This window comes from Gymnodraco acuticeps, unplaced genomic scaffold (assembly GCF_902827175.1).
Source record: "Gymnodraco acuticeps unplaced genomic scaffold, fGymAcu1.1, whole genome shotgun sequence".
Lineage (NCBI taxonomy): Eukaryota > Metazoa > Chordata > Actinopteri > Perciformes > Bathydraconidae > Gymnodraco > Gymnodraco acuticeps.
Window position 1 is genome coordinate 87,052 of NW_022991725.1, and position 27,025 is coordinate 114,076.

Here is a 27,025-nt window from a genome sequence, read left to right on the forward strand (position 1 = left end):
GAAAAGATGGAGACACCTAGAGAAGTCCTATTAACAACTTTAGAACATTTGGAGGAAAAGGACTTAAAAAAATTCAAGTGGTTCCTGGAGAAGAAGGTCCTAACATTCCCAGGAATCCCAAAGAGTCGACTCGAGAAAGCAGCAGACCGGATGGACACAGTGGATCTGATGCTTCCCTACTACGGCATACACACCATTAAAGTGACCATAGACGTTTTGAAAGAGATCCCGAGGAATGATCTTGTCGAGGAATTATCAAAATTCCCATCAGACCCTGAAGGTAGGTCTTTAAAAAAGAGTTTACCAAATATATATATAACTTTTTTTATTGTTCACTCCTGATATACCCCTCAGAGAACCATCACCCCCACATGGTGTTGGGGCTGAGGTACCCCTGAAAGCAGAGAGGTCAGGGTCACTAGTTTCTGGCAGGGTCACCCTGTTGGTTCCAGGTGAGGGGTAGTAAAACCTTTATAGATCAGCATTTTAGAAATCCAATTACCTTTCCTGGATTAGGAAGTTTGGGTTTCGGTAAAATTGTCCAAAACACATCTTCTTTCGTCTCTTCCTAACCACAATTCCTTAACCTCTGTGAAACATCTTGGGGTTAATGATAGGAAGATTCATCAGGAAAAGAAACTGCTGTGCTTTGAGAGTCCGACCGCACTGACACTATCCAACGTCATTATGATTAGCAGCCGATGTTATTAAGAAGGAGAAGACGCTTTATTTCCTCCCAAAGGGGAAATTCAGCTCAGTTGTTCACTCGGTTGTGGTAACAGACAGTACAATACACACACATGCACAGGACAGGTGAGAGAGGCCTGAGCAAAACAGACGGCCAGTCTGTCCAGCGCCAGGGAGCAGTTGCGGGTTCTGTGCCTTGCTCAAGGGCAGGAGGTGAACTGGCACCTCTCCAGGAACCTGTCTACACTCCGTATTATTTTGGTCCGATCGGGACTCCAACCGGCGACCCTTCGGTTCCCAACACAAATTCCTGCAGACTGCGCCACTTAAACACTCTGCTGCATTGGCTGGGAATCTAACCCGGGCATCCAGGTGAGAATTCTACCACTGAACCACCAATGCTATTTCAATCAGGAGAGACGTTGATGTATGAAATACATATTTACTACCGGGACTCATAATGTGAATGTAATAATGATTGCCAGAATTATAACAGGAGAATGGAACGGTGTTTGGCGATTAGGCCCCGGTTTGCAGGATAATCATTCAGGAGGGGAAGAACCGCTCTGATGAAACCCCCCAAAAGAAGTGAAGTATGATATACTGAGATGTAATGAGTTTCTTAGCTTGTGGGCTGACTGCAGTGATCTGTGGAGGAAATGAGAGATTAACACGTGGATCAAGCAATTTGCCAGAATCAACTGCCGGGCTTACAGTCCATCCTAAGATGCTGACTGCCGAAATCAGTGCCAGGCTTATATGAAAACGACCCGAAGGTCGCCTGCCTGGCTACGCAGGGCTTGACTACGCCAACACGATGGTCGGACGGCCTGATGAAGCAGGGATCTTTATTACGAAGAGACGGAGGTCTACACAGACACGAAGTCTACACAGACACGATGGTCAACAGCCTGACGTCGACGTAAACATTACCCAGACCAGAAATCAGTGCCTGCAGAGCAGGGGGACATAGACCCGTGGCTTGAAATACGAACATGTGACACGAACATTATTTCCCGGGGATACGAGCCCATAAACTTAAATAGACATGCAATTAAAATCCAGAATCATGATGAGAGACACGTATAGCCTACATGCTGACGTGCTATGAAACCACCACCAGCTTTATGCATAAATCCCAGAGTTAAGGGTTGAAGAAATGCCTTGATTGGCAGCAGAGGTCGCTGCACCTATCTTGACGAAAGCCCTGATATGCTATTAAGACACCACCACCAGTTATATGCATATTTACCATAGGTAAGCTGGAGAGATCTTGGATTGCCAGCACGAGCCGATGTCCGGGCGAAGAGGGAGATGTAGACAATGTAATGCACGTGAGCTGTTAGCTGGAGTACAGTGATGCATGAATGTCATAACCTGGCTTAACAGCAAGCCATGTGAGCATGAAGCCGAGAATATGAATGAAGTGCAGGAGGCACGCATAAAATGACATACGCTTAGTTAAATACTGAAACATGACCCATGATATAGGTCTAGCTTGATTAGCAGACACCAGGATGAGTCATAGATGCTGATGAGCTGATTGAGTGATTAAGACTGTCTTCTATCATCTGAAGTGAGAATGATGGAGGGACGTTAGTGTTAGATCCAACGAGTGTGATAATAAATGTTTAAACAATGGTGGAAATCTGAGCGTGCCGCTATGCGGATGATCTCGTGCAGGGAAGAGTCGCTACTGAAGAGAGTGGGCTCGAGACTGCGACTCGCTTACCCTGCGAGATTCCCCCCAAAACGAAGTGCAGTGCACGTCCTTAAGAGTCGGGGAAGAACGCGGTCGTCGTGAGGCCGGCGGATGCCACCTCCAGGAAGCGGGAGATGATGGCGTGCCGAAGATTATCCGTATGCGAAGTACGGTTGCCCGGTGAGGAAGAGCGACTGTCGTTGGAGATGTTTGCTGTATACCTTGACGTTATGTGGATGCACGCAGTTTGGTTAGAGGAACGTTAATTACCATGAGCTTGATGTGATGCCTAGGAACTCCAGGTGTGTGACTGGGCCTATAGTTCCTCATGATTAGGAACGCTGTGCTCCTGGAGGAGTCTCTTCTTCGTTCTTCTTCTCTCTTCTCTCTTCTTCTCTTTTCCCAGTTGAGCGGTGTTAGGTTAGTAATGTTGTATTTGAACACTAGATGGCGTAAAAGAGCAACGCATTAGGGGATCTCCCTGGGCAGTGGGTGATTGAACTGGGGAGAGACAACTATTAACATTATTTGCCCGAGTAGCCGGTGCACGAGTAGTTTCTCCTAATACTTGAGGCTGAAAGAGCTCCGCTGAACGGATGATGGGAACTTTAAAGCGCGTCGTTAATATCTGCTTTGAAGAGCCAGCCTTGGCCTGCACGCTATTAAGATGACATTATCTCCGTGCGTAGAAAGGGGGAACATTGACCTTGTCATCGAGATTACCCTGGGCAATACCAGTCATGCTAGTAGCCTACGCTAAAGTGAATAGAGTTGTAACGAGCAGTAGCGCTGAACAAAGTGACTGAACGCGACCGCACCTTGGAACATCTATACAAGTCAGGCAGCGCTAACCAGTACTGAGATTCTGTTGATTGTGTAGGAAACGGTTTAATGCCACGAGATAGTGACAAGTAGTCAAGATAACTGAGTAGCTCGGTTGCTTAGCAACATCACCTGTAGAATGCCAGAGAACCTTAATGACGGCGTTGTGATGCCGACGGCGTAAATTAATTCTGAAACACATCGCTATGAGATGGGGAATAATGATCAGCTGCTTGTGTGACAGTCGGACAGTGAGTGCTTAACGGCGACCGCTGCCGTGTGAGTTAACAGTGGAATAAGCTGCGGTGCACAACGCACTGCAGCGGCGTTAATGCCGCTGAACCACATGATAACCGATGCATAACGGCATCCTAGAAAAGTATAAGGTTGAAGAAGTAGCCTAGTTCTTAATTGAATCTGCTTCGTATGATTAAAACTACTCGACGCAATCGTCTATTGATGTTTGTTTGACAGCGGTATTGGGAGAAAACGGCGACGTAAACGTCATGACGCAAACAATGACGCAATATTTCCCCTTGAACCTAATTCACCTCTGTAATGTTTACGGATTTAAAAGTGGATCAGAACTGTAAACAGATTTGGACAGTGCTGCCGAAAAGTGTTGTTGTCGTAGATCCAGCCGTTGGTGCGCCGAGAAACTGAATATTTCTTAGAGGAAAAAAGAACATCTCGTGAATTTGCAAACTGCCTCTTGCCAGCGCTACACCTGACGCCTTGTTTTAGAGGTGAGGCGCAGGAGAGAAGAGGCGAGAGCCTGGGCTGTGCAATGAACCTGCTAGCCGCCTATGACGCACTTAGTGTCCAGTACTGACTACTGAGCCGGGAAGAGAAGTAGCTTCTATGGGATGTAGCTTAAGCCCTGCCAATGGGAGGGGCTGTGGTTCAAGCCAGAAATGTGTAAAGCTTCGCATGCGATGAGGGCCCGTTCCGCGTGAAGCCGGAAGCGCCGCATTTGAGCGGCCCTGATGCCAGTGATGCCCTCTCGAGAAACTGAAGGCATGCGTCAATTGTTTGCATGAAGTACGCCATTTCCATTCATCCGGAGGAACTTCCGTGGAGCCGGATTTCCTTGTCCTTTCCTCCCGCGTCCGGGTTTGCGAGGTGGCCAGCTGGAACCGTTAACCGCGCTGGGGAACGCCGCCTGTAGCTTTATCCGCAAGACTGTGGAGCTGATGAAGATATGCCTGGAGCTGGAACGAAGCTCTGCTGCTGCAGTTGGGGAAGGAGGAGCAAGTGGGCTGCTGGGGGATACCGAGCGCAGTTTGAAAAAGTCGAATCTCAGGCCTTGAGTCGGCCCGGATCAAGATCCCTGTTCGTGGTCTGAGTACTCTGAATCGGAAAAGAGAAGGTGGCGAAAGGGGTGGAGGAGGGTTGAGTTTTGTCACCTGAAATGACAGCTGACAAGAGGGAAGAGCAGATATAAAGGGATTAGCGGGTGCAACGATAGGCTTGTGAGAATGGAGAGAGGAGAGATTGGTTAGCTGGGGAGTAACGCCCCCGATCACTTAATGAGGGAGGAGAGGGTAATGAAGTGACGTGTAATCTGAATGAAGAGCTTGGTCTTCCTGATTGAACTTGCGCTAAACTTCATATTAACGAGTTTATCCTGGTGGGACATTGGAGATATGTAATACAAGTGGGTCATGCTGAAAGCCAGTGTTGGGGAGGGGATGGATCAGAGGAATGACCAGAAAGTCATCAGTGTGCTCTGAAATGGCAGTGAGTCTTTGAGTGCTACGTTTTCCCAGGAAACGGCCATTTCTGTTTGGAATGAGGTTCGTCCTGCCGAACTGTCAGATCTCTCAGGAGGAGGAGTCATGGATAAACCCCGGCTGTTTTCCACAGTGTAGGTTAGCTGCTGACTCAGTCTCAGGATGTTGAATGGGACTGTCCTAGTCATTACTAATGGCCCAGCCGCCTACAGGTGGAAGGGGGTATTCTTTGCCATCCTACATGACTTGGTGAGGAAGGGAGGGGTTATTACTGGGACCCCCCAGGGTCTGCAACACAGTAAGAGCCATCCACTTCCTGTATAGCTAGAGAGAGAGCTGTGTCCACACCCTCAGTGGGTGTTTGGATCTGCTGGTAGCAGCAGGAATAAGAGTCAGTCAGGTTTAGGGCCATGGTTCTCTGTGGGAAAACAGATGGTTCTCTGTGGGGTGCAACTTATACTGGACAATGTACGGATAAATATGCAACACGATCCAGTGACTTGATATGAGGAAAATAACCTGCTATTTGTCAGAAATGGGTCCAATTAGAAGGTAATCTTTTGATGTGTCTTTCGTGTAAATGTCTTTCTTATTCACTCAGATATTCTCACGAAGTGCCAAGGTGAACTCAAATCAAAACTGAAGGAAACATTTGAAAATATCACATTTATGGACAAATCTGAAACCCTACATAAAATCTACACGGAGATCTACATCACCAGGGGAGACACCACAGAGGTCAACAAGGAACATGAGGTCAGACAGATCGAACAAGCATCCAGTAAACCAGACAGACCAGAAACACCCATCAGCCAAGAAGACCTCTTTAAAGGCTCAACTGAAAGAGGTAAACCAATCAGAGCAGTGATGACAAAGGGAGTGGCTGGCATTGGGAAAACAGTCTTAACACAGAAGTTCACTCTGGACTGGGCTGAAGGCAAAGCCCACCAGGACATCCAGTTCATATTTCCATTCACCTTCAGAGAGCTGAATGTGGAGAGTGATGAAAAGTACAGCTTGGTGGAACTCGTTCATCACTTCTTCTCTGAAACCAGAGACGCAGGAATCTGCAGGTTTGATCAGTTCCCGGTCGTGTTCATCTTTGACGGTCTGGATGAGTGTCGATTTCCTCTGGACTTCCTCAACACTGAGATCCTGACTGATATCACAAAGTCCACCTCAGTGAATGTGCTGCTGACAAACCTCATCAGGGGGAAGCTGCTTCCCTCTGCTCGCCTCTGGATAACCACACGCCCTGCAGCAGCCAATCAGATCCCTCATGAGTGTGTGGACATGATGACAGAGGTCCGAGGGTTCACTGACCCACAGAAGGAGGAGTACTTCAGGAAGAGATTCAGAGATCAGGAGAAGGCCGGCACCATCATCTCCCACATCAAGACCTCACGAAGCCTCCACATCATGTGCCACATCCCAGTCTTCTGCTGGATCTCTGCTTCAGTTCTGGAGGACATGTTGAAAACTGAGGGAGGAGAGCTGCCCAAGACCCTGACTGAGATGTACATCCACTTCCTGGTGGTTCAGTCCAAAGTGAACGTCAAGTATGATGGAGGAGCTGAGACAGATCCAGAGAGCAGGAAGATGATGGAGTCTCTGGGGAAACTGGCTTTTGAGCAGCTGCAGAAAGGCAACCTGATCTTCTATAAGTCCAACCTGAGAGACTGTGGCATCGATATCAAAGCAGCCTCAGTGTACTCAGGAGTGTTCACACAGGTATTTAAAGAAGTGAGAGGAACGTACAAGGACAAGGTGTTCTGCTTCGTCCATCTGAGCGTTCAGGAGTTTCTGGCTGCTCTCCATGTCCATCTGACCTTCATCAACTCTGGAGTCAACCTCATGGCCCCCTGGTGGTCTAAAGCAGTGGTTCCCAAATTTGTTGTGCCCAAGGCACACCAAAGGACAAGTAAAAATCTCAAGGCACACCTATTGTGCAAAACAGCCCTTATAACAAGTGTTATCACTCATATCATGTAAAATATCTGTAAATGTGCATAATTATTTACTAATGCCAAATAAAATGTGACAAAGACAACTATATTACTCATGAAATATTTATTAACGAAATATTTCAGAAATTAATTTGAAACTTTATCAAATTAGGTTTCATCAAAGCAGCAACACACTCATTTCAGCAATCAGCATTGAAACATGTGCTATTGTAAATATTTTTGCCGACTTACAAATTAGTGAGATACATGTGCCTGTCGGGGCGTGCAGAATCCTGGCACTGAGGAGAGGGCCACTCGCAAGACCTGTTCAACAGAGAGCCGTGAGTCCCGTGACCTCCTGTTGTTCTTCATGTAAACCAGAGTAGAGAACGCCAACTCCAGAGATGGGGTCGTTACTCATTTTTTTTAATATATTACATATTACTTTTAAAAAAGTAATATATTACACTACTTCGTTACTATCTACATAAAGTAACTCGTTACTTTACTCGCCGAGCACGTACGAACTTGCGCATGCCTGAGTGGCAATAACTTTCCTTACCAGCAGGCGGCGGTAGTGTGTATTTGTCATTCAAAACAGGCAACAACCGGAAAACAGAGAAGAAGAATAGACGACGTGATATAAACAAACAACAAATAGCTGTGCGGTAGCTTCACCTTAGCATTTGTTCTTTGCAGGTGCTTGTTGAGGTTTGACCACGTGGTGTTTCCAGCAGTGGATAACAGCTGCTGGCCTGGACACAGTTTGCACCTCACCGTCACATTCCTGTCTATTCTTCGGACGAACTCAAAATAATGGGCAGACCTCCACCCCTCCAAAGTTATCGCTGACTCAGCCATGTTTATGCAGCACTGCACGTGAGATGTGGACGCACAAGTCGCGCAGATTACGTACATATAAACCTACAAAGTACTGATATTATAGTAAATAAAAAATTATTATTTTTGTGTAGTTGTATATTGCAATAATAACGTATGGTTGTCACAAAATCCCACGGCACACCCGGACTTGCCTCACGGCACACCAGTGTGCCGTGGCACACCGTTTGGGAACCACTGCTCTAATGCATCAATAATAATCAAAACATGTAATATATATTATTCTGAAATAGACCAACCTGCATAATGAATACTTTTGGTATTTGAAGTATATTTTGATGCTTATACTTTTGTACTTTTACTTGAGTAACATTTTAAATGCAGAACTTTGACTTGTATCTGAGTTTTCCTATACTCTGGTACTTCTACTTTTATTTAAGTAAAAGTTCTACGAGTATTTCTCCCACCTCTGGATGTTATTGCATTTATCACAAACATGACTCACTGAATCACCTACAATTAGCACCATCAAATCAGCAGCAGTCAACTGAGAAGATGTGACTGTAGCAACTCAAGCTGTCACATAACTTCCAAAATAATTGTATATTAAATGTAATTGCCCCGCCTTGGTAAATGTTACCTTGTTTGGTTTGCTTATATGCTTAAATGTGTTAATAGGTGTTTCAGAGTTCAGGTAAAACAAGTTGGAGGTATCCATGCTAATCTTTAACTGGCATAATGTTTTGTGATTTAAGTAATTTTTACGAGATGTACATTTTAAATTCTACAAGTTTCTCTTATGTTCAAGTGTCAGGTCATATACTACTTCCTAGACCTTTTGTTCTGTGTGTGTATTTCGGGACTATGTGTGTAATTGTAATAACACCAGTGAAACACTGAATTTCCCCTCAGCGATATAATAAAATGTGATCATAATCATTTTTCCACACGGCTCTAAATTCTCTACCATCCCTCCCACCTCTCCTCCTAATGTCAGTATGTGTATATACGTATGTCTCTAAGTTTGATTATGTGTATGTGCATATATATATATATATAAGAGGGTGTATAGGAGTTTATGTATGTGTGTATATATATATATACACACGTATATGTACCTATATATGTATTAGATATTTATGTGTATTCCTCTGGATTGTGAGGAACAGCATTTCTCCCTGTCTGTATCTCATACACAGAAGATTGAAAATAAAGTTGACTTTGACCATCTTAAATAATATATTTTTTTAGAACAGATCCCACTAAAATATCACTATGTTTAAATCATAACAATGTAGTTGCTCCCTTCACTGGCTTCCGGTAACTGCTAGAATCCACTTCAAGACACTGGTACTTGCTTACCGTGCTGCGAATGGATCTGGCCCTTCCTACATCCAGGACATGGTTAAACCGTACACCCCAGCGCGTGCACTACGCTCTGCATCAGCCAAACGACTCGTTGCGCCCTCGCTGCGAGGGGGACCCAAGTTCCCATCGGCGAAAACACGTGGGTTTGCTGTCCTGGCTCCAAGATGGTGGAATGAGCTCCCCATTGACATCAGGACGGCAGATAGCTTGCACATCTTCCGGCGCAAACTGAAAACTCATCTCTTTCGACTCCACTTCGAGCGATAGAACTATTAACGAAGCACTTATATACTAATAAAGGACTGGCTTACCTAAAGCCAGTTGAGTAGCACTTGAAATGTTTGGCTCTATGAAACCTGATGTACTTATATGATTCTGTTTTCTTCAAGGTTGTGTCTTCCTGGTCGAATGTACTTATTGTAAGTCGCTTTGGATAAAAGCGTCAGCTAAATGCAATGTAATGTAATGTAATGTAATGTAGAAACTACACCAATCGTGAGTGAATTATGTCCCAGCTCCATGCTGATTATGTACAGAGTAATGCTATTGAAGAGGCCTAAATGTATAAAAGACTCACAGATAAAACACACTCACAACTGCAAGTTTGAGTTCAGTACATTTAATTGTTAATTAATTCATTCCACATTTGCTCAAGTGCAGAGTCATACTCAATGTAAAGCTTTAAAAAATACAATCTCAGTCATCTCTGACGGGACGTGAGTGCTTCCATCCATCCATCCATCCATCTTCTCCCGCTTATCCGTGGTCGGGTCGCGGGGGTAGCAGTTCCAGCAGAGAGCCCCAAACTTTCTTTTCCCTGGCGACATCAACCAGCTCTGACTGGGGGATCCCAAGGCGCTCCCAGGCCAGCGAAGAGATATAATCCCTCCACCTGGTCCTAGGTCTACCCCTTGGTCTCTTCCCAGCTGGACGTGCCTGGAACACCTCCCTAGGGAGGCGCCCAGGTGGCATCCTAACTAGGTGCCCGAACCACCTCAACTGGCTCCTTTCGACGCGAAGGAGGAGCGGCTCAACTCCGAGTCCCTCCCTGATGACCGAACTTCTCACCTTATCCCTAAGGGAGACACCAGCCACCCTGCGGAGAAAACCCATCTCGGCCGCTTGTATCCGCGAGAGTGAGTGCTTCCATGTAGATTTAAAAAAAAAAAAAATACAGTATATGACGGATAAACCTTCTCTTTAGAGTCATGTTCTTTGATAAACCTGTAAAGTAAACACTGAGAAACCGGGCAGCATAACTGGTCAACGTCAAATATATTTTCATTCATAGTTAGGTAGTGTAACATTCGACAAAATACATGTGCATTTCTCTTTTTCTGTGTAAACACCACTGTCTATTTTATTTTGTTTGTAAAGTGTGACATACTGTATATTACCCTTTTAGAGGCGAGCCTTCACATTAACTGTAGCATGAATAACCACCTTTCTCTTGGCACCTGAATTATCCTCAACATCACCCTTGAGACAGCAGCAGCACGTTATGCTCCACATCATCAGACAATCTTCCGTTTTAGAAATAGCTCAACAGTTTTACAATACTTAACATCTTTTCCTCAAATTAAAAAATAGTTTGGATCATCGACTGTACACAATACCAAAAACAATGTGCTTTTCCCCATATAGTGTATAGTACTGATATGCCCTCCAAGACTGTAGTAACAGTGTGCTCATCTCCCTTTGTCTCTTGAGCAGGGGTTGTAATCACAGAATGCGTCAAGGAGGCCTCTCTCCGTGAAACTTTCGGTGTCTGCCTGCTGTTCTTTTTCTAGGCCACGTTGACACAGGCGTTGTGCTTGTTGCTCTGCAAGCGATTCCAGTACTTGATGAGTTCATTGGGGTGGAACTGATGGGACGTAATCAGGTGGCTGTACTTACAACTGGAGTAAGACACCCGCCAATGGTTGAAGAGGAACTCGTTGGGAGGAGGGGCCGGGTCGATGCGCAGCTCGGCCAGGCAGATCCCCACGTAAACGTCCTCCAGGTGCAGCCTTCGTATGCTCAGGGACGCCTGGTAGATCAGATCGGCCATGTCCCCTGAGAACACATACCCCGTGCCCGAGCAGAATATCGGATAACGCTCGCTTGGATACAGCTCGGGCGGCATGTACCACTTGCTGTCCTTGTTTCGGTTTGGTGCATAGCCCCTCATCAGGTAGCCGGTGAAGTACCTCTGTTTGGGAGGTAGCTTGGGCTTAAGCAACTTTTGGATGAGATACTCGGTATTGACAAACACGTCGCTGTCTGTCTTCATCACGTAGGAGGCGTGTGGGCAATAGGTGGCCACCCAGTTCATGCCCATCAGCGTTTTGATGGTCAGGTTATAGTAAGTGTCCTGATAGTCCTGTTGGATGATGTCGTGGTGAACAAGGCTCTCTTCCTCTATGCTGCTCTGCAGGTAGGTGTCTGAGCTCTTTCCAGTGCCGAGCAGGAAAAGACGGACAAACCCTAAGCCCATTGAGTTGCTCTCATTTCCCCATGTCTGACGGATGGCATTACGGGCATCGGCCTGTCCGGGTTCTGCAGCGATCAGGACGATGATGAAGGGCGTCCTGTCCCTGCACTTGACAGGCTCGTTCAGGATGTAGCGGTAGGGCTGAGCATTGAGCCTCCCTCCCACACCCATCTCCTTCTGTAAACTGTTGTTGGTGCTCATGGAGTCCCCAAGTCCCATTACCCCCATCCTGGAACCCCCTCCGCCTCCTGCTGCTGCCTCCCCCGCAGCCCCATCTGCCTGCTGAGAGCTGAGGTTGAGAAGAGTCTTTGGTGCCACATACCCCGTGTCCCTCCACAGGCTCCGCAGGGAGCTGCTCTGGTTGGCTTCGCCTTTGGGGCTGCGGAAGCCCCTGACAGTGTAGGCCAGTGGGTTTTCCCGGGGCCCGCTGCGTCCCGGAAGCCAATCCTGATGGCTGAAAAATAAGAAAAGGGTGAAGAGTAGAGCCAGCGAGAGGAGGCCGGCCACATGGGTCCTGAAGAGCGACCGCTTGACGGTCCAGGTCATGTTGATGGGACAGCAGTGCCGCCGTCTCCACTGCATGGTGCAGATCGGGGTCGCAGGAAGCTGCTGCTGCTCGAGAATGGGCGGCGGCAGTCACTCACAGTCACCTCAAACATGTGGTTGCCAACTATCAGAGGGTTATCTGAGCTGACAGATGGGTTGGAGTGAGCCTCCTGGTGGAGTCAGGGGAACGTTTGAGCCCCCCAGTGCAGCTTGCAGCAGGGTTAAAAGAGCTCAATGGAGCAAGGAAAGCAATGTTTCTCTGGCCATGAAGGCTTCTCCCTGGCTCTTCTTTGGAACTGTAGACAAACACAAGGTCATGCCCGATGTCTCGTCTCCTTCAGGATATGATAAGGGTCACCTCCTCTGTGTTTGCTGTCTCTAATCTGAAAAGAGAAAAAAGGAACAGATACAAATGTTGGCATCGGTCTGAAATAAACCCCAAATTGCTGGCACTGAGCCACATGTCAATGCCTGATTGTAGATGTGTTATTTATTATACTTGCGGGGAGAGCCGAGCATATTTCTTAATCATTTTATTTATGGTTTGTTTTGACAGAGACATTCTGAATGAATGTCTTCCAGATGCAAAAGCCCCAATTAGAGCTTTTCTGTGAATGCAGCAGCCACTATGGTGAATGGCTCTTTTGATAAGCTGACTTTACATTTTGAAAGGGAGAAGCTGAATCAATATGACAGCTTTGTTTGTAGCATCTTTGATTGGACGGGGACGTGAAACACAGCAGGCTCTGGGGATGTGATGGGAAAAATATATATGAGATTTAGAAAATACTGTTGCCAGCAGGGCAGTGGCAGAAGGGAAGATTACTGCTATAAATGTTACCTTGCATACAGTGCACCTGTATGGTGGAAAATAGGCTGCCACCTAATGTGTGCGTTATTGCTCATACAGCATAACACACGTTGTTTGCACCATTCTCACAGTAAATACAACATACTAAATGAGCATATTATGCTAGTACTTTTTTACAGTGAGTGAAAACAAGAGAATGTCTTAGATAAACACATCAAAGACTCTAAAAACAGTGAAGAATGGAAAATACAATTCCTCCTCGAAACACTTCCTATTTTTAAATCCCGACTAAAAAGGCACCTATTTGCCGCTGCTTTTAATTGAGCTGCCCACACTAGTGTTGTCACGATACCAACATTTTGGTTTCTATACCAAGTCAAGAATTGCGATTCTGATTGTTTTTCGATACTTTTCTTTTATTATTTTCATGATCAATACAATTGTAGTTTATCTGTTAAGGGTTTTCTTACAACATGGTCTCTTCTTTATACTTGAGTTTATGTGATTTCTTTGATAGTTAACTTTATATTTTATTAGCATGTAATAGTACGGTAATATTAAAATTATTGACAAAATGTACATTGCAGATGTTAGCCACATTGGTAAGTTAGCTAAAAAGATAGCCATATTAGACAGTTATCATCAGAGGTGGGACCAAGTCATTGTTTTGCAAGTCCGAGTCAAGTCCGAGTCAAGTCTCAAGTCAGACTTGCAAGTTCAAGTCAAGTCCGAGTCAAGTTCAAGTCAAGTCCGAGTCAAGTCTCAAGTCAGGATGGGCAAGTTCAAGTCAAGTCCGAGTCAAGTTCAAGTCAAGTCCAAGTCAAGTCCAAGTCAAGTCCAAGTCAAGTCCAAGTCCTAAACTTTGACAAAACGAGTCATAAACAAGTCATTATGTGATTTTCACCAAATGTAATGACATCGATCAACAGAATAATACTTAATAATCAAATTGCTCTTTATTAGTCAAATTAATAATTTAATAATCAATTTTCTCTCTGCTGGTAAAGTAACGTGTTTTTCTTCTATTTGAAGAGGGAAAAATAAGGTAAGGCTACCGTGACGGTTTGATTCAGAAGGAGTTTAATTGATAAGATCCCTGATGTTGAGGTGACCAGAATGTTTATGTTGTAAGGGACCCACAATCTTTATGCAAGGGATAATGTGCAGCCAGGCGGTCTCTATGGGGAAGAGAACACCTGCATCTAGATCCCTCTGCAGGTGGTACTTTAACTATATTTTGATGCTAATACTTTTGTACTTTTACTTGTAACATTTTGAATGCAGGACTTTTTATTGTAACCGAGTATTCCTACACTCTGGTACTTTTGTACTCAAGTACAAGATCTGAACTTCTCCCACCTCTGACAGTAAATCCTGAGTGGTTACCAAAATAAAGGTAACCAAAAAAGGTTATTTTCATTTTACAAATCCTGCACTCAGCTTTGCTTTCTCCAATATCATTGAAATGCAGCCAGATGCTGCTTCTTTTTTCGGTTTTCGCTCATTTCTTGACTTTTTCCGACGCACTTGCATTTAAATCCGTCTCCCCGTCGCTCTGTGCAGCTGGCCTGTACTACTACACCTGCTGTGCCCCCCACCCTTCTTTCACATAATGGTATGATCCTAGTGTGTCCTCGCATATGATCACTGTAACGCCGTTATCTTTGGCAGTAACTGGTACTCTAACGCAGTGGTTCCCAAACGTGTTGTGCCCAAGGCACACCAAAGGACAAGTACAAATCTCAAGGCACACCTATTGTGCAAAAATAGCCCTTATAACACGTGTTATCACTCATATCATGTAAATTATCTGTAAATGTGCATAATTATTTACTAATGCCAAATAAAATGACAACTATATTACTCATGAAATATTTCTTAACGAAATATTTCAGAAATTAATTTGAAACTGTATCAAATTAGGCTTCATCAAAGCAGCAACACACTCATTTAAACCAGACAGGTCACAACATTAAAAATGAGGCAAAGGAAACTCAGCAGTAATTCAGCACAGAGAACTGTCAATGCAAGGAAGCTGCACTGCATGGTCCTGAACTACACATTATAAATGTAACATTTCAGCAATCAGCATTGAAACATGTGCTATTGGAAATATGTTTGCCGACTTACAAATTAGTGAGATACATGTGCCTGTCGGGGCGCGCAGAATGTTTTAATCCTTGGTGGCACTGAGGAGAGGGCCACTCGCAAGTCCTGTTCAGCAGAGAGCCATGACCTCCTGTTGTTCTTCATGTAAATCAGAGTAGAGAACGCCAACTCCAGAGATGGGGTCGTTACTAAAAAAATGTAATATATTACACTACTTCGTTACTATCTACATAAAGTAACTCGTTATTTTACTCGCCGAGCACGTACGAACTGCACATGCGTGAGTGGCAATAACTTTCCTTACCAGCAGGCGGCGGTAGTGTAAATTTGTCATTCAAAACAGGCAACAACCGGAAGAGAGAGAAGAAGAACAGACTGCGTGATATAAACAAACAAATAGCGTGTGCGGTAGCTTCACCTTAGCATGTGTTCTTTGCAGGTGCTTGTTGAGGTTTGACCACATGGTGTTTCCAGCAGTGGATAACAGCTTCTGGCCTGGACACAGTTTGCACCTCACCGTCACATTCCTGTCTATTCTTCGGACGAACTCAAAATAATGGGCATACCTCCACCCCTCGAGAGTTATCGCTGACTCAGCCATGTTTATGTAGCACTGCACGTGGAGATGTGGACGCGCAAATCGCGCAGATTGCGTACATATAAAGCTACAAAGTACTGATATAGTAAATAAAAAAAAAATTATTTTTGTGTAGTTGTATATTGCAATAATAACGTATGGTTGTCACAAAATCCCACGGCACACCCGGATTTGCCTCACGGCACACCGTTTGGGAACCACTGCCTTAGACTTCACGAAAGACATTCAGGAAGTCAATCCTAAACTTGAAGACAGTCAGCAGAGTCAATTCTGTCTTTTTCTTTCATGTCTTGGTAACCTGACTTTAAAGAGCAGACACTGTCTCAGTCAGATCATAAAGTGGTCTAGACCAGGGGTTCCCAAACGTTGCCATGCCAAGGACCCCATATAGCATTATCTTCTGGCGCGGACCCCCCTGTTGCAATTATTTTTTTAAATGATGAGTTATGATGGAAAATATGACAAATTAATCATACAGCTTAATACATTTTCTCAATATATATTTGTATTGATAATTAATAGTGAGTTATTCTTCTAAAAAATATTTGTATTTATCTTTTGTTTGTCATTCATTACATTGATTGTGTCTTCTGTTATAAACATTCTTAACACAATATTAAACAGTAATATCAACAGTAAACATATTTTAAAGCATTTTTAAAGTGATTTCTGTCTTTATAATATTATATAATCTTGAACAGTAATATGAACAATTAACATTTATTTTTATCATTTTTGAAAGCGACTTATGCCTTAATAATATTATATATAATATTCAACAGTAATATTAACAATAAACATATTTATATTCATAGGCCTATATAAACATCAATATTTGCTGCATCCGTGCTCTCATCCGGCTGCAGAGCGAAACATTCACTCGCTCTCACTTGCTCCAAAAGCTGAGATACTCAGTTTCACTCTCAGTAGCGGCAGCTCGGTCCTGATTGGCTTGAAGGCGGTCGTGTGATTTAAAAAAATAAAATATTAATAAATAAAAAATATTAAAAGATTGGCATCAAAGGACACAAAGACTGACAGATTAATTTATGCAGTTATTAATAACATCTACAAAAAAAAAATGCAACTATAACAACAACAAAAAAATTCCCTCAAACTTTGCGTGGTCGGGTATACCCCACTTTGAAAAACACTGGGCTAGCAGACTGATTGGTGAGTCACGGCTAAACATGGAGCCCCTGCTCATCAGACAGTTACAGAGGCTGTCTAACTCCATGTTTAATGAAGACTCCCACCCCTGCAACCTGAATTTCAGCTTCTTCCTTCGGGCCGGAGGTTAATCTTCCTAAAGGTCTAGAACCAAGAGGTTTAAAAACAGCTTTGTCTGTGCTAGTGGTTTTCAATGTGTCTGTGTTGCTTGAAGCATGTGTCACCATGGATACCTTTTATTTGTTCTGCAAACCAAGTCTACCCACTGGTACAAAGAAATAACCTGGACCTGAACTGGACAGATTGGATATTGTGACAGTGGGATACAGTTAGGGCTGATGGTAGAGAGAGACTCACACACCTGGTTCTGGTCTCCGGCAGTAAGCTGGTTACTGGAGACAGGTTCAGGACCAGGTTCAGGACCAGGTTCAGGAGCAGGTTCCGGTTCAGATCCAGGTCCAAGTCCTTCTTCATATCCCTGTCCAGGTCCAGGTCCAGCAGAATGTGTTGTTTGCTCTTGGCTGGAACACAACACACATAGCTTTGAGTGAATAATGAGTGCTGAGCTTGACATAGACCATAGTCAGCTAACGTCTGCCCTCTCTTCTTCCCTATCCAGGCCCCATGCTGCACTCTCACTTGAAGAGCATGTGCACCGGTATAATAACACCCTGCATGAGTGCCTAGACAGGCTGGCACCTGAAATAAGCTGAGTGGTACATGGCGCTCTGCCCCATGGCACACTGACCAGCTCAGAGCGCACAAATCAGAGGGTCGGAAGATTGAGCGCAGATATAGGAAAACTGGCCTAACTGTCCACCTGCTCTCTTTCAGAGATCACCAGAAGGCCTATTCCTCGGCATTGAGAGCAACCAGGTCAGCCTACTACGCCAATCTGACTGAGACAAATCGTAACAAACCCAAGCACCTATTCTCCACAATGCATCGGTTGCTCAAGCCTAGTGATCCCTCATCAACCACTCCTACAACTGATGACTGCAACCGCTTTATGGAACTTTAAAAAACAAACCTCAGGCTTAACATCGCCAAAGCCTCCTCAAACCAACCTGTCTCTCCCCAACATCCTGTTCTTGCTCCACCAAATGCACCAACCCTAAACTGCTTCACGGAGGTCTCGCAAGCTGAGCTTTCAAAAATCATCTCAGCAATGACCTCATCTAGCTGCGCCCTTGATCCTATCCCCACCTCCCTACTGAAAGCCTGCTCTCCATCCATTATTCCAACTGCCACCATCAACTGCCACATCACATCACATGTCACTTGTTAGACGCTTTTATCCAAAGCGACGTACAGACTCAACACTGTGGGCAATCCCCACAGGAGCACTTTGGGGTGAAGTGTCTCAGGGACACAACGACATGCTGACTGCAGTGGGGTTTGAACCTGTGACCCCCTGACCCCAACACCAAGGCTCTATCCACTGCGCCACACGCCTCCCTCAAGCTGGCACCATCATAATTAACAAATCCTTGTTGAGTGGGTAAGTTGAGCCATTCTTTAGTAATGCTGTCCTCTAAGCAAGGAGAAATGACACATAGTAAAAATGAAAGCACACACCTCTAATTCAGGATGTCTCCTATCAATGGCAATGATAAGAATTAATATTTGATCAAGGGCAGTGAAAATATTACTTCTAAAAACTGGGGCTCAACTTGCCCCAGTGTAGGGGTGAGTTGATCCAGGTCAGGGGGTAAAATGAACCACTGTTCAAACCTGGGCATACAACACATCTTAAAGGTAACTATAAACAATCAATAACAAACCAAATACAAGCTTAGTTTCTCAAATATTTTTAAGATACATTTCGATTGAATTTATTTACGTGTTAAAAGTAAAAGGAAAAGTAATCATACAAATGGTGATACAATTTCATACATCTTACCGATCAAACACAGGGTAAATTCAACTTTAAATGTAGCCTACAATGAGCTCTTATTATCAACTTGGCCTGCTTTCATTAATTTCTCCATTGAAAAAGTGGCTCAACTTACCCCACGGCCCGTGGTTCACTTCACCCCACAGCCACCATTTTAGAACAAATAGCCTAGCATTAAAATGCAGAGTCATCTTTAGCGTAATGATTCACATGGTGTAACACGCTGCCAACACATCAACATATACAATATACACTGAACAAAAATATAAACGCAACACTTTTGTTTTTGCTCCCATTTTTCATGAGATGAACTCAAAGATCTAAAACATTTTTTATATACACCCCCCCAGACCCCCCCAATAAAGCAAAAGTGCACGTTTCAGAGTGGCCTTTTATTGTGGCCAGCCTAAGGCACACCTGTGCAATAATCATGCTGTCTAATCAGCATCTTGATATGCCACACCTGTGAGGTGGGATGGATTATCTCGGCAAAGGAGAAGTGCTCACTATCACAGATTCTTTCAGATTTGTGAACAACATTTGAGAGAAATTGTTATTTTGTGTATATAGAAAAATGTTTTAGATCTTTGAGTTCATCTCATGAGAAATGGGAGCAAAAACAAAAGTGTTGCGTTTATATTTTTGTTCAGTATACAGTATGTGTTTAAACCTGGATACTTTTTTTTTGACATGACAGCCGATATAGCTGACATCTAGAACATTTACTTTGACAAGCAATAAACCAATGAGTATCTCTCTTTCACAGGCAAGGAGAAATGGGAGGAGCTTGCATCATTTCTGGTCACTTGATTACAACTATAAGGCGTTGCCTGGTTACAGGGGAGGTTCAACTAACCCCCTTCTCCCCTACGTGCGTAAACGCAAACGTTCCCGTGTAAAGGCACCCAAAGACGGTTTGCCAAGCCTCATACTACCACCTGAGGAACATCTCCAAAATGCGACACTCCCTCACCAAACCGGATGCAGAAAAACTGCTCCATGCGTCACCTCCCGCATTGACTACTGCAATTCTCTGCTTGCAGGCATTCCAGCAAAAAACACTCAGAGACTACAATATGTACAAAACGGTGCCGCCCGGATACTCACAAAAACACGCAAATCAGAGCACATCACCCCCATCCTTCACTCAGTCCACTGGCTCCCTGTAACACACCAGATCAACTACAAAGTCCTCATAATGGTCTTCAACGCCATCAACCACACCGGCCCCCCCCCCCTTACCTACAGGAACTGCTAACCAGAAAACATTCCCATACCTCACGCACACTCAGGTCAGACAGCTCCAATCTCCTGGCTGTTCCGTGGACAAAACTGGTCACCATGGTCACCGTGCTTTCTCCTCCCTGGGTCCACGTCTGTGGAATCAGCTTCCAGAGAACAGACGGACCTCGGCATCACTCTCAGTCTTTAGGAAATGCCTCAAGACCCCCCTGTTCCACACCGCATGCTACTGCCCGTCCTTTATTTAATTGTTTTAATGTTTGTAACCTTTTATGCTCTTAACCTTTGATTTTGATTTGTGACATTACCATATTTTATTCAATATGCTCCTTTAGATATATTTTTATTTTATTATTTTCTCCTTATAGCTTTGTGAAGCACCTTGAGATGACGTTCTCTTTAAAGTGTGCTGTATAAATCTAATGTATTGAGCTGTGACATGGAGAAGAGTGATGGACAGCTGGAGATCTCACCTCTGAGATTTGGTCTGGCTGTCATGTTCCCCAGAGCTTTTAGAGGGGGGGGCTTCCTCCTCTCTGTCCTCACACTGATCCATAGCAGAGCCCCCACCTTCACACAAACACAACAACATGCTGACTGCCCTCCTGCCGGGGGTTCTGCCAACCCTATGTCCTGTCCCGTTGGAGGTCCCGCCGACTTCGCTCCTGCCGGGGGTCCTGCCAATCCTGTGTCCTGTCCCGTTGGGGGTCCCGCCGACTGCCCTCCTGCCGGGGGGCCTGCCAACTCCTGGTCCTCTTCCGTGGGGGATCCTGCCGAGGCCTGTCCCAACAGCGCCGGTTCCTGTCCGGCCGACACCGGGTTCTGCCCGGCCCCCTGAGAGTCGCGGTCTTCGCCCTCGAGCCCGGCCCCCTGAGAGTCGCGGTCTTCGCCCTCGAGCCCGGCCCCCTGAGAGCCGCGGTCTTCGCCCTCGAGCCCGGCCCCCTGAGTGCCGCAGTCCTCGCCCTCGGGCCCGGTCCACTGACTCTTCCTGCCGTTGCCTTCGCCCTCGGGCCCGGCCCCCTGACTCTTCCTGCCGCTGCCTTCGCCCCTCCATGGTCCTCACCTTGGACTCTGTCTTGCCCCCGGGCCGTCCGCCCGAGTCCCCCTTTTTGGACTCTGCCTTGCCCCCGGGCCGCCCGCCCGAGACCCATTCCTGGTCCTTTGCCTTACCCCCCGGGCCGTCCGCCCGAGACCCCTTCCTGGTCCTCTACCGTGCCCCTGGGCGGTCAGTTCAGTCCCGTCCTCCTGACCCCCTCCACCCACCCTGGTGGCTTAGTGATGCGTCCCTCCTCCGGACCCCCTCCACCCACCCTGCTTGGGGTTTTGGATTTTTTTTGTTTTGTTTTGGGACATCTGGGATCCGTCCCTTGAGGGGGGGGGGTACTGTTAGGATCTGTCTGTGTTGGTGTTTTTCTTGTCTTTTTCTATCTTTGGGTTTCCTGTTTTATTTTGTAAAGTGTTCACCCCCGTTTCCTGCCTGTTTGCTTTCTGTCTGTTTCCCTCCCCGATTACCCGATTGTGTTCACCTGGTACCTCTGTGTTTTCTCCTCCCTCCTCACCTGTCTCGTGTTTATGTGATTAGTCCTGGGTGTATTTAAGTTCTGGGTTTTCTGTCTCTCTTTGTCGGGTTGTCTTGTGTAAATGACCAGTTCATCGGTGAGTGTTCCGTTCTGTCTCTGTTTGTGTTAGAATTATAGCCTTGAAATAAAGGTATTATTTTTGTTATATCTGCATTTGGGTCCTGCTTCCTGCACACCGTAACATCCACCGTAACAGAAACACTGACAACAGTACATGGAGATCTTTCTAAACTCATTCTGCTTTCACTCAGAGAGAAACCCTACACAATATTAGACTGATGTTTAGAGTCAGCATCAAGAAACATGTGTCCTGTTAAATGTAATACAGTATATTGTAGTGATCACTAATTTACTCATGTTACATGATTCACTCATGGAACTACGGGTTGGGGGTATTGTTTCCACACGGACACGTATGTTGACTGTCCCTACTGTATACCTACTGTGTGCCCTCCATTCTCTTCTTCCCTTCTCTTCCCGGTCTTCAAGCCAGCAACATGTGCTTTTCTGCAGCTCAATAAAGTAAACTTTGCACCTTCGATGCACCGCCTCCGACTCTCATCTCTCGGCACTACAATATATAACTTATTACTGTCTCTTTTAAGTAATAAGTTACATTAGAATATTACTGTCTCTGAAATGTAATGAGTTACACTACTTTTATATGACTTTTATACGCCAGTGACTTATCCGACCGGCCCACATCGTGCGATCGGCCCACTTCAGTACCGGCCCATCGGGATTCGTCCTGATGGCCAGTCCGCCCCTGGTATAGACAGACAGGAAGAAAACACTAACAGGAACACGGTATGGACTACAGACAGGAAGTAAACACTAACAGGAACACGAGAACACGGTATGGACTAGAGACAGGAAGTAAACACTAACAGGAACACGGTATGGACTACAGACAGGAAGTACACACTAACAGGAACACGAGAACACGGTATGGACTACAGACAGGAAGTAAACACTAACAGGAACACGGTATGGACTACAGACAGGAAGTACACACTAACAGGAACACGAGAACACGGTATGGACTACAGACAGGAAGTAAACACTAACAGGAACACGGTATGGACTACAGACAGGAAGTAAACACTAACAGGAACACGGTATGGACTACAGACAAGAAGTAAACACTAACAGGAACACGGTATGGACTACAGACAGGAAGTAAACACTAACAGGAACACGGTATGGACTACAGACAGGAAGTAAACACTAACAGGAACAAGGTATGGACTACAGACAGGAAGTAAACACTAACAGGAACAAGGTATGGACTACAGACAGGAAGTAAACACTAACAGGAACACGGTATGGAATACAGACAGGAAGTAAAGACTAACAGGAACACGGTATGGACTACAGACAGGGAGTACACACTAACAGGAACACGGAATGGGCTCTGCAGTGTTAAAGGACTTGTTAGTGCAGGGGTGGGGAACCTCCGGCCCCCGGGCCGCATACAACCCGCGAGACCATTTGATACGGCCCTTGAGGTAATTTATAAACACACGTGAAACATTTAAGAAATCTAGATCGCAAAATAATTAAACAAGCGAGTGCCTGTTTTTCCTGGCCAAGGTCAAGGTCCTTGAACACAACCCGAGCCTAACGTGTCATCACGTGGTGTATGTCTCGTCTGATGACAGGTGCTGACGGAGAGCACCAGAACGCGGCTCAGCCACTTCAGAAACTGCAGTACCCATAAGGAGCCGTACACATGCCGCAGTTCCTGCGTGGCTGTGTCTTTAGCTGAAAGCCCAGTGTCGATCTGTCACACTGATCATACAGTCTTTGTTGTTATTAGCATCTGGTTAGCTAGCTATGCTAACGAATATAAGAGCTTTTTCTCCAACCAGTGAGGTAAAGGCACATCTTTATATGATCATTATAGTTATAAAAAAACAAGAGAATAAAGTAAACAGGTATAAAATACTATATGACAGTAAAAAAAAGTTATTAATAAACAAGAATACAGTTTGAAAGGGGAGTGATGCTTTTAACTTCAACAAGCAGCATGCCCCCCGGACCCCCCCTAGAGGAGGTTAGGTCCCCCCCCCCACTTAAATCATGTCCACATGGATATGAAACTAAATACATTTGCACACATCTTGTGTCCATATCCTTCTGTTTTGGTGGTCATGCCACACCGTGCACGTGCATGCATGCCACAACCGTGCACGTGCATGCATGCGCAAGTCATGGTTAGATATCTGGATTCAGAGGTTGCGTTTTCTTTGCACAGCATGAAAGAAAGGCAAAATGAATGGGCTGTGATTTTAGTATTTTTAAGCAGAGGTCAATAATTTGTACGACTCTCGGAGGATGTTGTAAAAATTGAAATGGCCCTTGAGAGGAAAACGGTTCCCCACCCCTGTGTTAGTGGATCAGAAACTGTGAACAGAGTTCGACAGTGCTGCCCTAAAGTTGTTGTTGTCACAGTTCCAGCCGTTGGTGCGCCATGAGGTCTGCCTGCATCTGATCTGAGGACGCCTTCACACCCTCAGGAATCCAGAGCGTGAAAACACGTCAGTCACGTGGAAACCGGCCTTACAGGATGTAGCTGTCCGCCTGCCAGACGCTCCCTCACCTGCCTGACTCAGAGCATTAAGAGTTAGACATCCTACAGGATCAATTAAGATATGTTTATCATGCTTGGGCTAAAGCAGTGGTTCTCAAAGTGGGGGGGGAGCCCCCCCAGGGGGGCGCAGAGGCATGCCAGGGGGGGCGCGAGAGACCAGGAGGAAAAATGGTTAAAAAAAAAAAAGATTAAAAAAAAAAAAAATCATAATTTTAAAAATTATTGATTCGAAAATAATATGATGCAGTACAGTATTATTACGTGTTGAGAGATGTATCCATAGATCTCTTCATTTTGCTCTCAAAGTGCACCAGATTGATACATTTAACTTCAATATTTAAAAATGAAATCTTCCCGGGGGAGCTTGCCCCCGGACCCCCCTATGTGAGGTCCACACACCACCTATAAAAATAGCACTTTACCCCTGCTAAGCTGATTATCGAGCCTTCATTGTAACAGTCGCGGGTACACTGTGTATATGCGTGGGGAATGTTGCAGTAGAAAATTCCACTGTAGCGACCGGTACATTAATGGGAAACCCTAAATGTTTGAGCACCCTCTATGAAACGTCAAGCTACCTGAGCTACTGAGCCTGACTATTTGTGTTGGGGGGGCCCGACTTTTTTTTTTCTCCAAAGGGGGGGGCCTGACAGAAAAAGTTTGAGAACCACTGGGCTAAAGTCATGAACCAGTCGTCAGAATCCAGTGTAATCTGCAGGAGAATTCAGATCAGAGGATGTACTCTTACCTTCTGTACAGTAGATGGTGATAGCAAACCATGGAAGAAAGTTAAGTGAAAATAATGTATCAGAAGTAAAAGCAGTTATTGCTTGTTCTGAAGGTTATGTAACTCCATTCATTCAACATACTCCAGCACATACCAGTAAACCAGTCTACACTGATCTATGAATCAAAGTGGGAGGGGCTGTCCGGTAACCAGGGATAATCTATTGAGGGCAATCCCCACAGGAGCACTTTGGGGTGAAGAGTCTCAGGGACACAACGACATGCTGACTGCAGTGGGGTTTGAACCTGTGCTCCCCTTATCGCAACACCAGCCCACAACCCACTGCGCCACACGCCTCCCACTTTCTTAACAAGAGAATATAATCGAGGGGTGATCAATAACATTTCCGTATTTATTTATTTCTCCAAGTTATGTTTTTGTGTGCACGGAGGAGTCTCAAACAGACGTTTGTTAAATCATTTAAAGATTGGCTTCAATCATGTTTTGTTAATTAATTCTAATATATGATAAATGAGAGGTAACATTTTATGTGAGACTGCAGGTCTCCCTTGAAAAAGAGATCTCAAGGGACAATCTGGATAAATAAAGGATTGAAATTCATGGTATTATTTCCACATATTTCTCTCCATTCTTCCTTCTGCCAACGGTGTCGCAGTTTCTCGTCCCTCCTGTTGTTGTGTGTGGAGGACGGCACATTTTCCATTTTGTTTTTTATAAATCGCAAAGATTGCTTAGAAATTGGCGTACGCCATCTTTTGAGCGTACGCCACGTTTATAAATGAGGCCTCAGGTCAGCCCAGAATGTTCCCCTCAGAACCAGAACCACACTCAGGGTGTTGACCCATCAATATGTGTTAGTGTGTCACAGTGTATCACAGCACACACAAACAGTCACTTCAATGAACATCCACAGGTCATTTACAGCCCAGCCCCCACAAGATATCCCACACACCTGAACTGCGCTCAGTAACCGTTCAATAACATTTCTTTGTTAGGTTTAGAACAAATATAATTGTTTGGCTTAAAATGTTAATTACATGAAAGCAGTTACGGACTTTAATTAAAATGAGGTCTTTTGTGAACTGATAAGAAATGTGTTTTTGATATATCATTGAAAATATGAAACATAAGTTCCCTCATAACTAAGTTACAATGCAGTTCAAATCTATGGGAAGAATCTTTTTATTTTTTTGAAATCTCCCGTTTACTTTTCATGCAAATGTTTTGTATAGCCCAACATATATATCAAAACATGTATTGTTATATATTTTTTCAAATTTGGGCGATCTAGTCCCAGATGTATAATCTAAAATGTAAAAAAAGATTTGTCATTTTCAAGGCTCTTCAGTGAAACCAGGTCAGTGTTGGAAGACGGGCCCTTCACACTCCTTCCCTGATTCAGAGTATTACGAGTTAGACAGAAAAACAGTCACGAGTTGTTAGAGCGGGTTCTGACACGCCCTGCACTTTGCTCTGATGACGAGAACTCAGAGAACAATCAGACTGAAACTCATTTACCTGAAACACTGACAACAGTACATGGAGATCTTTCTAAACTCATTCTGCTTTCACTCAGAGAGAAACCCTACACAATATTTCAGACAGATGTTCAAACAGACCCTGGATATGTTTGAGTTTTCTTAACTAACCCTAACAAACGAGATCTCGCTAAGAGGTCCTACGACGCTGGTTATCAACTCAGTAAATCAACCAGGGTTTCACAAACATGGACAAGCGTACTGGCAGCGCAGCGTCATACTTCATGACTGAATAGTAAACTATCATGTTAGACAAATAGGAAGACGTTCAACTTTTAACATCCATGACTTAACACTTTATCCAGGATAAAAGCCACATAGTTGCACGGGCAAGGTCAATACAGAACAGCTGGTAAAAGAAAAACTACCAAGTGTTTGAATGCGTTCATTAACAGTTTTATGATATCACTGCCTGTCTACTCACAGACTCTCTTCAGGTCCACTCACAGACTCTCTTCAGATCTACTCACAGACTCTCTTCAGGTCTACTCACAGACTCTCTTCAGGTCTACTCACAGACTCTCTTCAGGTCTACTCACAGACCCTCTTCAGGTCTACTCACAGACTCTCTTCAGGTGAGGAGGAAACTCTGCTCATCTCTTCCTCTTCAGTCCTGAGTCCG

At 44.9% G+C, this 27,025-nt stretch overlaps 2 protein-coding genes across 2 annotated transcripts; one reads left to right on the forward strand and one right to left on the reverse strand.

Annotated features, from left to right (window-relative positions):
- Window positions 1-10,820, forward strand: LOC117534805 (NLR family CARD domain-containing protein 3-like). The gene is made up of 3 exons (XM_034199033.1): window positions 1-280; window positions 5,546-6,825; window positions 10,812-10,820. The coding sequence occupies exons 1-3, from the start codon at window positions 7-9 to the stop codon at window positions 10,818-10,820; spliced, it is 1,563 nt and encodes a 520-aa protein (XP_034054924.1). The 5' UTR covers window positions 1-6.
- Window positions 10,245-27,025, reverse strand: LOC117534809 (beta-1,3-galactosyltransferase 2-like). The gene is made up of 3 exons (XM_034199038.1): window positions 26,897-27,025; window positions 17,167-17,326; window positions 10,245-12,500 (listed from the first exon to the last, which is right to left on the reverse strand). Exon 3 carries the CDS (start codon window positions 12,151-12,153, stop codon window positions 10,885-10,887), a length of 1,269 nt encoding a protein of 422 aa, XP_034054929.1. The 5' UTR covers window positions 12,154-12,500; window positions 17,167-17,326; window positions 26,897-27,025; the 3' UTR covers window positions 10,245-10,884.